The 13,593-nt window shown below is 43.2% G+C and overlaps 1 protein-coding gene across 1 annotated transcript in view; it reads right to left on the reverse strand.

Moving 5' to 3' along the window:
* pik3cb (phosphatidylinositol-4,5-bisphosphate 3-kinase, catalytic subunit beta) overlaps window positions 1-13,593 on the reverse strand; it is a 171,676-nt gene that overhangs the window by 57,303 nt on the left and 100,780 nt on the right. The window contains exons 8-10 of the mRNA XM_067995438.1: window positions 7,873-8,118; window positions 5,744-5,840; window positions 5,493-5,623 (exon numbers count right to left, since the gene is read on the reverse strand). Coding sequence (XP_067851539.1) covers window positions 5,493-5,623; window positions 5,744-5,840; window positions 7,873-8,118 — 474 coding nt within the window. The remainder of the gene's footprint in view (window positions 1-5,492; window positions 5,624-5,743; window positions 5,841-7,872; window positions 8,119-13,593) is intronic.

Below are 13,593 nucleotides of genomic sequence, written 5' to 3' on the forward strand. Positions count from 1 at the left end.
GGCAGGTTCTACAACGGGCAGGTGATCTGCTCTACCAGATTACCGCTCAGGTGATGAAGATGAAAATTATTCCCAGAGAGTCACGAGGACAAGAAATGCTTCATTGTTATTGAGACAGAGACTTCAACATTTAAAATGAAATTGGATTGGTATTCCAAAAGGAAGAACGTAGGTTAAACTAGGAATGAGCTTCTGCTGAGGGAGTTTGAGGAGCTAGGATCCAAATTAAAAAGCAGAACCTCAAAGGTAGTAATCTCTGGATTAACACCGGAGCCACGCGCAAATTGGCATAGGGACAAACAGATCAGATGGTTAAATGCGTGGCTCAAAGAGTGGTGTGGGAGGCAGGGATTTCAATCCATGGGTCACTGGCACCAGTACTGGGGAAAGAGAGGGCTGTTCCGTTGGGACGGGCTCCACATAAACCGGGCTAGGACCAGTGTCCTGGCGAATCGAATAACTAGGGTGGTAGATAGGGCTTTAAACTAAAAAGGGGGATGTGGGAGGGTTCAGGTAAGGGTAAATTTATAAATCTAAAGAGAAGAGTCAAGGCTGTAGTGCAGAGTAGTAATTTGTGTAAAAACTAGCAGAGTGTGTCAGGAAGGGACAGAGTTTAACAAAGGCAATAGAGCATTAGTGACTAAGGTCACATCAGGGAAAAATAGTAAAAAGTTAAAATTAAAGGCACTATATCTGAATGCATGAAGCATTTGTAATGAGATAGATAAATTAATGGCACAAATAGAGATTAATGTGTTTGATCTAGCAGCCATTACTGAGATGTGGTTGCAGGGTGACCAAGGTTGGGAACTAAATATTCCAGGGTACTTGACTTTTAGAAAAGACAGACAAAATGGAAAAGGAGGGGAGAGGGGTAGCCCTGATAATAAAGGATGAGATAAAGACTGTAGTGAGAAAGGATCTTGGCTCAGAAAATCAGGATATAGAATCAGTATGGGTGGAGGTAAGAAATAGCAAGGAGCAGAAAACAATAGTGGGAATAGTTTATAGGCCCCCTAACAATGGTTATAATGCCGGACAGAGTATAAATCAGGAAATTAGAGGAGCATATAACGATGATAATGCAATAATAGTGGGGGACTTTAATCTTCATATAGACTGGGCAAATCAAATTGGGAAAAGTAGTTTGGTGGATGAGTTCATAGAATGTATTCGAGTCAGTTTTCTAGAACAATATGTTGAGGAACCAACTAAAGAACAGGCTTTAGATGTAGTATTGTGTAATGAGACAGAGTTAATTAGTAATCTTATAGTAAAGGGTCCTCTGGGGCAGAGTGATCATAATATGATAGAATTTCATGTTGAGTTTGAGAGTGATGCAGTTAAGTCCTAAATTTAAGGGTCTTAAATTTAAACAAAGCCAGTTACATAGGTATGAGGGGCGAGTTGGCTAAGGTAGATTGGGAAATTAGATTAAAAGATATGATGATAGATAAGCAATGGCGAACATTTAAAGAAATAATTCATAATTCTCAATGAATATACATTCCCTTGAGGAATAAAAACCCCACGGGAAAAGGCATCCAACCGTGGCTAACTAGAGAAGTTAAATTGGCAAAGGATGACTGAGAAATTGATAAAGAGGAAGAAAATAGAATATGAGAGTAAGCTAGCAAGAAGTATGAAAATAGGTAAGAGCCTTTACTAGTATGTAAAAAGGAAGAGGTTAGCGAAAGTAAATGTGGGTCCCTTAGAGGCAGAGACAGGACAAATTATAATTGGGAATAAGGAAATGGCAGACACTTCAAATAAATATTATTTATCTGTCTTCACAGTAGAAGACACAAAAAACAGACTGGAAATCGTGGGGAACCAAGAGACTAATGAGAGTGAGGAACTTAAAGTTATTAAGATTAGTAAAGAAAAAGAACTGGAGAAATTAATGGGACTAAAAGCCAATAATTCCCCTGGACCTGATGGTCTACATCCGAGGGTTTAAAAGAGGTGGCTGCAGAGTTGGTGGATGCATTGATTTTGATCTTCCAGAATTCCCTAGATTCCAGAATGGTCCCCATGGATTGGAAGGTAGCAAATGTAACCCAGCTATTCAAGAAAGGAGGGAGAGAAAACAGGGAACTATAGGCCAGTTAGCCTGACATCAGTAGTAAGGAAAATGCTGGAATCTATTATTAAGGACGTAGTGACAGGGCACTCAGAAAATCATAATATGATTCGACAGAGACAACACAGTTTTATGAAAGGGCAATCGTGTTTGACAAATCTGTTAGAGTTTTTTGAGGGTGTAACTGGCAGGGTAGATAAGGGGGAACCAGTGGATGTAGTAGATTTGGATTTTCAAAAGGCATTCGATAAGGTGCCACAGAAGAGGATGTTACATGAGATTAGGGCTCATGGGATTGGGGGTAATATATTAGCATGGATTGTGGATTGCTTAACGGACAGAAAACAGAGTAGGAATAGCAGGTTGTAACTAGCGGTGTGCCACAAGGATCAGTGCTTGGGCCTCAGCTGTTTACAACATATATCAATGACTTAGATGAGGAGACAGAGTGTAATGTATCCAAGTTTGCTGATGATACAAAGCTAGGTGGGAAAGTGTGCTGTGAGGAGGATGCAAAGAGGCTACAAAGGGATATAGACAAGTTAAGTGAGTGGGCAAGAAGGTGACAGATGGAGTAGAATGTGGGGGAATGTGAATTTATCCACTTTGGTAGGAAGAATAAAAAAGGAGAATATTTTTTTAAAAAGTGAAAGACTAAGAAATGTTGGTATTCAGAGGGATTTGGATGTCATTGTACAAGAATCACAGAAATTTAACATGCCAGCACAGCAAGCAATTAGGATGGCAAATGGTATGTTAGCCTTTATTGCAAGGGGGTTGGAGTGTAAGAGTAAGGAGGTCTTGCTGCAATTATATAGGGCTCTGGTGAGACCAGTTTTGGTCTCTTTACCTAAGGAAGGATATACTTGTCTCAGAGGGGGTGCAACGAAGGTTCACTAGATTGATTCCTGGGATGAGAGGGTTGTCCTATGAGGAGAGATTGAGTAGAATGGGCCTATATTCTCTGGAGTTTAGCAGAATAAGAGGTGATCTCATTGAAAAGTATAAAGGGCTTGACAGGATAGATGCTGAGAGGCTGGTTCCCATGGCTGGAGAGTCTAGAACTAGGGGCCATAGTCTCAAGATAAGGGGTTGGCCATTTAGGACTGAGATGAGGAGGAATTTCTTCACACAGAGGGTTGTGAATCTTTGGAATTCACTACCCCAGTGTGCTGTGGATGCCCAGTCGTTGAGGATATTCAAGGCTGAGATCGATAGATTTTTGGACCATAAGGGAATCAAGGGATATGGGGATCGGGTGGGAAAGTGGAGATGTGGTCGAAGATCAGCCATGATCTTACTGAATGGCAGAGCAACTTGAGGGGCCGTATGGCCTACTCGTGTTCCTATTTCTTATATTCTTATAAAAGGATACAGGGAAAGGGCAGGAAAATGGGATTACATTAGGCTTGCTCGAGTTGAAGAGCTAGCACCAGCACAGGTGTGAACGACCAAATGACCTCCTTCTGTGCTGTAATTTCTTTCATTCGATGAGATGCTGATTTCCAGCATTTAGTTTTTATTTCAGACAATACACCTAGTTTTCCATGTTTAAGTGCAATGTATAATAGACCCTAAAAATGTTAAAGGTTAAAAAACGTTTTTAATAGAGATTGCAGCTCATAACATGCACCTTTATTTAACATGGAGCAAAAAAGTGACAGTACTATTCCTGGTCATCATTTTTAGTTCATAAGTTCATATTGGTGCTGTAACGTTTGGTGTTTATATCTGCACTTCCTCATCTCCCCAGGACCAGCAGAAGCAGTCTGGATATATCCCACAGAGAAGGGGACAAATATTCCTGGCTATTCTTGTTCACCCATTATCATAGTATCATAGTAGGTACAGCACAGGAGGAGGCCATTCGGCCCATCATGCCTGTGCCGGTTCTTTGAAAGAGCCATCCAATTGAGCCCATTCCCCTGCTCTTTCTCCATAGCCCTGTAAATTTTTTCCCTTCAAGTATTTATCTAATTCCCTTTTGAAAGTTACAATTGAATCTGCTTCCACCATCCTTTCAGGCAGTGCATTCCAGATCTTTACAATTCGCTGCCTTAAAATGATTCCTAATGTCGCCTCAGGTTCTTTTGCCGATCACTTTAAATTTGTGTCCTCTGATTACAAACCCTTCTGTCACTGGAAACAGTTTCTCCTTATTTACTCTGTCAAAACTGTTCATGATTTTGACGACCTCTCTGTTCTAAGGAGAACAATCCCAGCTTCTGCAGTCTCTCCACATAACTGGATTCCCTCATCCCTCGTACCATTCTAGTAAATCTCTTCTGCACCCTCTCTAAGGCAGAGACATCCTTCCTAAAGTGTGGTGCCCAGAATTGAATGCAATACTCCAGCTGAGGCCTAACCAATGTTCTATAAAGGTTTAGTATAACCTCCTTCCTTATTTCTCTATGCCTCTGTTAATAAAGCCCAGGATCCCATATGCATTTTTAACAGCCTTCTCAACTTCTCCTACCATCTTCAAAGATTTGTGCACATACACCCCCAGGTGTCTCTGTCCTGCATCCCCTTTAAAATTGTACCATTTAGTTTATATTGCCTCGCCTCATTCTTCCTACAAAATGTATCACTTCACACTTCTCTGCGTTAAATTTCATCTGCCATGTGTGTGCCCATTTCACCAGTCTGTCTATGTCCTTCTGAAGTCTGTTACTATCCTCCACATTGTTTACTACCTTTCTGAGTTTTGTGTTATCGGCAAACTTTGACATTTTACCCTCTATACCCAAGTCCAGGTCATTAATATATAATCAAAAAAGCTCAGTGGTCCTAATATTGACCCGTGGGAGATATCACTGTATACTTCCCTCCAGTCTGAAAAACAACCGTTGACCACTACTCTCTGCTTTCTGTCCCTTAGCCAATTTTGTATCCATGCTGCCACTAGTTAGTTAGTGATCAGTAAGGGTGGTGACTAAGTAATGCAGCAAGATATGACATTGTTCTTTTACCTCTTGGGGCTGGTATGAAATCTCACCAAGGAGGAGAGGAGAAGACGACAGCCTACATAGCTGGCTGGTTTGAGAAATGGAAGTGTCAGATTAATGGAGTGAACGTGCTCTTCTGAGGCTGAGGTAAAGGCACATTATAGAGAGTTTTACTTTGCATTTGGTTGTGCTACACCTCACCTCAGAGTGCTCAGCGGGGAGAGCCGAAACAAAAAAAAGGCATATATCCCATTCCCAATACTGCCCTAGATCAGCACAAAGCTTCACCAAAAAATTAGGAGGAAGGAGAAGGAGGTGAGGGAGAGAAACAAAGTGTGAGCACGAGCAAGAACCAACTTCCAATAAATATGTTAAAAAGTAAACTCATGTATTCAAGATAAAAATGTAAAGGACAATGAAATATCAATATTGGTTTAAGTGGCATGTGACAAAAAACTTACCTTGTCAAAAGCAGGATAGAAGATCGCTGACCTACTATATTCCTGGAACCGAATATGTAAAGCTGTAGCATTCTCAGTGTATGGATTGGTCTGTGTTGTACCCATTGGATTCAGCATTTCTTCCAGTTCATCTGAAACCCAGGATAACTTACCCGTAAATCACTCACATTTTGAAAATGAGATTCTGAAGATTTAACTTGGTTATCTTTTCACAATTAGGTGGAACGAAATTCACATATGAACACACTTACCAGGAAAAGATGACCAGCAGTGCAGTGTGAGATTTCCACTCTTCAGCACTCCTCTGAAGTCAAATACCATAGTGTTCACCCATGCAATCGGATAGTGCTAATGGAAAGAAGGAAGGATTTGCATTTATAGTGTGCCTTTCACAACCTCAGGACACGTTAAAGTGCTTTATAGCTAATTAACTACTTTTGTGTGGTTACTGTTGTTATATAGGCAGCAGCAAGTTGGGGGGGAGGGGGGAGATGCAACAATGGGGAGGAAGTTATGCTTCAGTTGTATAAAATCTTGGGCAGCCTCCATCAGGAGTACTGCGTTCAGTCTTGGGCACCGCACCTGTGGAACAATTTATTGGCCTTGGAGGGGGTACAGCGCAGATTCAATAGAATGATATCGGGGCTTAGAGGTTTACATTATGAGGACAGATTCCATAAACTTGGCTTGTATTTCCTTGAGTATAGCAGATTGAGGGGTAATCTGATTGAGGTGTTTAAAATATTAAAAGGATTTGATAGGGTAAATACAGAGAAACTATTTCCTGTAGCAGGGGAATCAAGAACAAAGGGACATCATCTTAATATTAGGACTAGGCCGTTCTGGAACAAAATCAGGAAGCACTTTTTCACACCTAACATCCACCCCCCCAACTGCTTCTTAAATGATTGCAAGATTTTCTGAGGGTTGTATTACTGGAGGAGGTTACAGAGATAGGAAGGGGCGTGGCCATGGCCTGAAAGTCTATTCCATGCATTGATCACACCCTGCGAAGAGCTTCCTAACATCAATCCTGACGCTTGACATTCCTCAGTTTGAGCCTCCTGCTCATTCCATCCTCTCACCCATTCCCTCGCCGGGTCTGAGGCAGTGACATGTTGGGCCCAGAGGAGGGAGTCAAACAAGAAAACCAGAGGTAAAAAAACACAGCCTGCAGAACATGGATATAGGAATAAAGATACAGGGATTTAACTTAGTAAGGAAGTGGCCATTCAGTGGGGGAGGAATCTTGCCATCTACTGTTGGTATGACACTGTTTATCCACTAGATGGAGTCCTGGCCAGCTCTTGTCTAAATGTCCTTGTGAGCTTGGAAAAAGTGTAAATTGCAGGAGGGAGCCAATCATGGATTAAAATTCAGAGGCCCGTACTACTTTCTGGAGCCATACGACACTTGATTGGAAAGCTTAAGAGTTGTTTGTCACAAAGTAAGACTTTGTTCCAACTTTGCACAATCGGAGTTTAGACTAATACAAGCAATAGATTCCAAACTAATTGGCATCATCATTAAGAGTGCATTCACACAAGTATAGCATCGGTGCAAAGTGGTTTCAGCTTCGTACCAATGCTAACCTTGGGGGCATAATCTTAGAATAAGGGGCTGCTCTTTCAAAACTGAGATGAGGAGAAACTTCTTCACTCAGAGGGTAGTAGGTCTGTGGAATTTGCTGCCCCAGGAAGCTGTGGAAGCTCCATCATTAAATAAATTTAAAACAGAAATAGACAGTTTCCTAGAAGTAAAGGGAATTAGGGGTTACGGGGAGCGGGCAGGAAATTGGACATGAATTTAGATTTGAGGTTAGGATCAGATCAGCCATGATCTTATTGAATGGCGGAGCAGGCTCGAGGGGCCGATTGGCCTACTCCTGCTCCTATTTCTTATGTTCTTATGTAACCTTGTGGAATATGTCAGATGTGAAGGCCTGAGCTGATTCCGAAGCGAAGTGGATTAAGACTCTCTCTTCTAGGTGTCCTCAGACCACTTTAATCCGGTGTCAACAACAACCACCTGCATTTATATAGCACCTTTAATGTCGTAAAATGACCCGATGTGCTTCACAGGAGCGATTATCAAACAAAATTTGACACCGAGCCGCATAAGAAGATATTAGAACAGCTGATCAAAAGCTTGGTCAAAGAGGTAGATTTTAAGGAGCTTCTTAAAAGGAGGGGAAGAGTGGTGGAGAGGCGGAGAGGTTTAGAGGTTTAGGTTCAGGTCCTGGCTTCAGGCTCCACTTACAATTTAACTGCAGTGTCTTTGCAAAGCGAAACCAATTGCACAGATGCTACAGTTGCTGTGTAAATGCAGCCTTAGCGTGGCTACGAAGATGTAAATGAGGTCAAAAAGTTGAGAAACTAACTACTTTTCCTGCTTTCCGAATGGTCTGATATTTGGACACGTTCTTTGTCGATTTCTGTTTCTTCACTTTATCCATCACTCCATACACTACAAAACAGAGTCGGGACATTCTTGGCAGGTCACAGATATTAATTTCAAACTCCAGTGTCTCGTTCCAGACAAGATCATTTTTTCCAGAAATCTCATTGCTTACAACAGGTTTACAGAGGAGCTCAGTTCCATGGAAAATCCCAGCCCTGACTTGAACCTAGAGGAACAAAAAGAACATGAATAAGAGCAGGACTACGGCAAAATGCAAGTGGCTGCTTCAGAATGGATACAATGCGATTTCATGAAGGAATTTCACATAAACTCCTTTCACAAGTGTGACCATCCAGATTTTATCCACAGGCATAGCACTACAATAGCACAAACCTCACTCGGCAAGATTTAACAGCAGTAAACTTAACTGAAGAGTATTTACATATTTGCCACATTGGTTTGAAATTTTCCAGGTTCTCATTTTCTTTCTCTCTTTGAACAGGAGTTCCAGAGTTGGAATGAGTAATTAAAAAGGAAAAATTGGGCTCAAATCATTCTGAATTAAAAACAATTGTAGGTGATACAAACTTACATCAAGTATCCTGTTACAACTGGTAACTAAATAGAGAACTATAGATACTTTGGTTTCATATTCAATTCATTGGTGGGTTTTGACAGACTGGGGTGAAATTCCTTCTGTTGATTATTAGTATGAACACAGAACAGGGAATCCTTTTCTTTATTCACACTAACTTTGTCACCAAAATTGACTGACAGGAGGAACTTTACCTTCTCTGACGTACTTTCCCCCACACTCAAGTAGGTTTGCCATCTTCTATCAAGATGGAATGATCCAACCTACAAACACCTCCATTGTACCGACACTGTCACTTTCCAACCCAATAGGAAGAACACTGGTACTACACCAAAAAGGAGTCCTCCTTGACCAACAGTAGGCCAGGCTAAGACTGGCAAACTCACCCTCTAATCTAAAAGAACCCACAGTGTAACGCTCAGTTGAGACCTGAGGGGGGATTTTTAACCCCCCCCCCCCCCACGAGAACAGGATGGGTGCACAGTTAAAATAGCCCGGGAGTACTTACTGCCTCGTTGTCGCTTGATTCCCACCTGCCACCATATTAACTGCATACTTTTTTTAGGCTATCGCTATCATGAATACATGCAAATCGAGACATTAGATGTAATATTAACATAAAATAACAAAAGTCCCACCTAGTGCCGAGCGGAGGGAGCGTCCGATAAAAGGCGGGATTTCAGAGCGCTGAGAACAGCTGAGAGGAGCCGAGCCGAGCGGAGCTGCGACCGAGTTCGAAGTGACGTCAGGAATCAGATCAGGGGAGGCACCTGATTGGTGAGTAGGTTCAGGTGAGTATTTCTCCTTATCTACAGTAACTGAAGTAAAAGGAAAGGGAAGGTCTGCAGGTCTTATAGGAAGTAGCGTTTATTTTTTAGTGAATCAAGGTCCCTAGTGTAGTTAACATTCTCTAAATTGAGAACAATTTAAAGGAGTAAACTCCTTAAAGGGAGTGGTAAGTAGTTTTTCTTTCCTTTTTTTTTCTCTTGACATTGTAGTTGTTCTTAAGCTAATTTAAGGGTTAAGTCATGGCAGGAGATCCCAGCGCCGTGTCATGTTCCTCTTGTGGGATGTGGGAATTCAGGGCTCCTTCCTGTATCCCTGATTCCTTCACCTGCGGGAAGTGTGTCCAGCTGCAGCTATTGTTTGACCGCTTGACGGCTCTGGAGCTGCGGATGGATTCACTTTGGAGCATCCGCGATGCTGAGAAAGTCGTGGATAGCACGTTCAGTGAGTTGGTCACACCGCAGATAAAAATTACTGAGGGAGATAGTGAATGGGTGACCAACAGACAGAGGAAGAGTAGGAAGGCAGTGCAGGGGTCCCCTGCGGTCATCTCCCTCCAAAACAGGTATACCGTTTTGGATACTGTTGGGGGAGATGGCTCACCAGGGGAAGGTGGCAGTGGCCAGGTTCATGGCACCGTGGCTGGCTCTGCTGCACAGGAGGGCAGGAAAAAGAGTGGCAGAGCTATCGTGATAGGGGACTCGATTGTAAGGGGAATAGACAGGCGTTTCTGCGGACGCAACCGAGACTCCAGGATGGTATGTTGCCTCCCTGGTGCAAGGGTCAAGGATGTCTCGGAGCGGCTGCAGGACATTCTGGAGGGGGAGGGTGAACAGCCAGTTGTCGTGGTGCATATAGGCACCAACGATATAGGTAAAAAACAGGATGAGGTCCTACAAGCTGAATTTAGTGAGTTAGGAGTTAAACTAAAGAGTAGGACCTCAAAGGTAGTAATCTCAGGATTGCTACCAGTGCCACGGGTTAGTCAGAGTAGGAATGACAGGATAGCTAAGATGAATACGTGGCTTGAGAGATGGTGCAAGCTGGAGGGATTCAAATTCCTGGGCCATTGGAACCGGTTCTGGGGGAGGTGGGACCAGTACAAATTGGACGGTCTGCATCTGGGCAGGACTGGAACCAATGTCCTAGGGGGAGTGTTTGCCAGTGCTGTTGGGGAGGGTTTAAACTAATGTGGCAGGGGGATGGGAACCGATGCAGGAAGTCAGTGGGAAATAAAGTGGTGACAGAAACAAAACGCAGTAAGGGAGAGTGTACAGAACATGACCGGACAGATGGTCTGAGAAAGCAGGGCAAAGACCAAGGGAAGTCTAGATTAAACTGCATTTATTTCAATGCAAGAAGTCTGATGGGCAAGGCAGATGAACTCAGGGCATGGATGGGTACATGGGACTGGGATGTTATAGCTATTACTGAAACATGGCTAAGGGAGGGGCAGGACTGGCAGCTCAATGTTCCAGGGTACAGATGCTATAGGAAAGATAGAGCAGGAGGTAAGAGAGGAGGGGGAGTTGCGTTCTTGATTAGGGAGAACATCACGGCAGTAGTGAGAGGGGATATATCCGAGGGTTCGCCCACTGAGTCTATATGGGTAGAACTGAAAAATAAGAAGGGAGAGAACACTTTGATAGGATTGTACTACAGACCCCCAAATAGTCAACGGGAAATTGAGGAGCAAATATGTAAGGAGATTACAGACAGCTGCAAGAAAAATAGGGTGGTAATAGTAGGGGACTTTAACTTTCCCAACATTGACTGGGACAGCCATAGCATTAGGGGCTTGGATGGAGAGAAATTTGTTGAGTGTATTCAGGAGGAATTTCTCATTCAGTATGTGGATGGCCCGACTAGAGAGGGGGCAAAACTTGACCTCCTCTTGGGAAATAAGGAAGGGCAGGTGACAGAAGTGTTAGTGAGGGATCACTTTGGGACCAGTGATCATAATTCCATTAGTTTTAAGATAGCTATGGAGAAGGATAGGTCTGGCCCAAAAGTTAAAATTCTAAATTGGGGAAAGGCCAATTTTGATGGTATTAGACAGGAACTTTCAGAAGTTGATTGGGAGAGTCTGTTGGCAGGCAAAGGGACGTCTGGTAAGTGGGAGGCTTTCAAAAGTGTGTTAACCAGGGTTCAGGGTAAGCACATTCCTTATAAAGTGAAGGGCAAGGCTGGTAGAAGTAGGGAACCTTGGATGACTCGGGAGATTGAGGCACTCGTCAAAAAGAAGAAGGAGGCATATGACATGCATAGGCAGCTGGGATCAAGTGGATCCCTTGAAGAGTATAGAGATTGCCGGAGTAGAGTTAAGAGAGAAATCAGGAGGGCAAAAAGGGGATATGAGATTGCTTTGGCAGATCAGGCAAAGGTGAATCCAAAGAGCTTCTACAAATACATAAAGGGCAAAAGGGTAACTAGGGAGAGAGTAGGGCCTCTTAAGGATCAACAAGGTCATCTATGTGCGGAACCACAAGAGATGGGTGAGATCCTGAACGAATATTTCACATCGGTATTTACGGTTGAGAAAGGCATGGATGTTAGGGAACTTGGGGAAATAAATAGTGATGTCTTGAGGAGTGTACATATTACAGAGAGGGAGGTGCTGGAAGTCTTAACGCGCATCAAGGTAGATAAATCTCCGGGACCTGATGAAATGTATCCCAGGACGTTAAGGGAGGTTAGGGAGGAAATTGCGGGTCCCCTAGCAGAGATATTTGAATCATCCACCGCTACAGGTGAGGTGCCTGAAGATTGGAGGGTAGCAAATGTTGTGCCTTTGTTTAAGAAGGGCGGCAGGGAAAAGCCTGGGAACTACAGACCAGTGAGCCTGACATCTGTAGTGGGTAAGTTGTTAGAGGGTATTCTGAGGGACAGGATCTACAGGCATTTGGAGAGGCAGGGACTAATTAGGAACAGTCAGCATGGTTTTGTGAGAGGAAAATCATGTCTCACGAATTTGATTGAGTTTTTTGAAGGGGTAACCAAGAAGATAGATGAGGGCTGTGCAGTAGACGTGGTCTACATGGACTTCAGCAAAGCATTTGACAAGGTACCGCATGGTAGGTTGTTACATAAGGTTAAATCTCATGGGATCCAAGGTGAGGTAGCCAATTGGATACAAAATTGGCTTGACGACAGAAGACAGAGGGTGGTTGTCGAGGGTTGTTTTTCAAACTGGATGCCTGTGTCCAGCGGTGTGCCTCAGGGATCGGTGCTGGGTCCGCTGTTATTTGTTATTTATATTAATGATTTGGATGAGAATTTAGGAGGCATGGTTAGTAAGTTTGCAGATGACACCAAGATTGGTGGCATTGTGGACAGTGAAGAAGGTTATCTAGGATTGCAACGGGATCTTGATAAATTGGGCCAGTGGGCCGATGAATGGCAGATGGAGTTTAATTTAGATAAATGTGAGGTGATGCATTTTGGTAGATCGAATCGGGCCAGGACCTACTCCGTTAATGGTAGGGCGTTGGGGAGAGTTATAGAACAAAGAGATCTAGGAGTACAGATTCATAGCTCCTTGAAAGTGGAGTCACAGGTGGATAGGGTGGTGAAGAAGGCATTCAGCATGCTTGGTTTCATTGGTCAGAACATTGAATGCAGGAGTTGGGATGTCTTGTTGAAGTTGTACAGGGCATTGGTGAGGCCACACTTGGAGTACTGTGTACAGTTCTGGTCACCCTATTATAGAAAGGATATTATTAAACTAGAAAGAGTGCAGAAAAGATTTACTAGGATGCTACCGGGACTTGATGGTTTGACTTACAGGGAGAGGTTAGACAGACTGGGACTTTTTTCCCTGGAGAGTAGGAGGTTAAGGGGTGATCTTATAGAAGTCTATAAAATAATGAGGGGCATAGATAAGGTCGATAGTCAAAATCTTTTCCCAAAGGTAGGGGAGTCTATAACGAGGGGGCACAGATTTAAGGTGAGAGGGGAGAGATACAAAAGGATCCAGAGGGGCAATTTTTTCACTCAAAGGGTGGTGAGTGTCTGGAACGAGCTGCCAGAGGCAGTAGTAGAGGCGGGTACAATTTTGTCTTTTAAAAAGCATTTGGACAGTTACATGGGGAAGATGGGTATCGAGGGATATGGGCCAAGTGCAGGCAATTGGGACTAGCTTAGTGGTATAAACTGGGCGACATGGACATGTTGGGCCGAAGGGCCTGTTTCCATGTTGTAACTTCTATGATTCTATGATTCTAAAAGCTAGCGAGATTGGTTTCAGAAGGCCACTGAAAGCAGTATTTAAAGGGTCACACAAATTATAGGAATTTGGTGTGTTTTTTGGCGTCATTTTAG

Source organism: Heptranchias perlo, chromosome 13 (assembly GCF_035084215.1).
Source record: "Heptranchias perlo isolate sHepPer1 chromosome 13, sHepPer1.hap1, whole genome shotgun sequence".
Taxonomy (NCBI): domain Eukaryota; kingdom Metazoa; phylum Chordata; class Chondrichthyes; order Hexanchiformes; family Hexanchidae; genus Heptranchias; species Heptranchias perlo.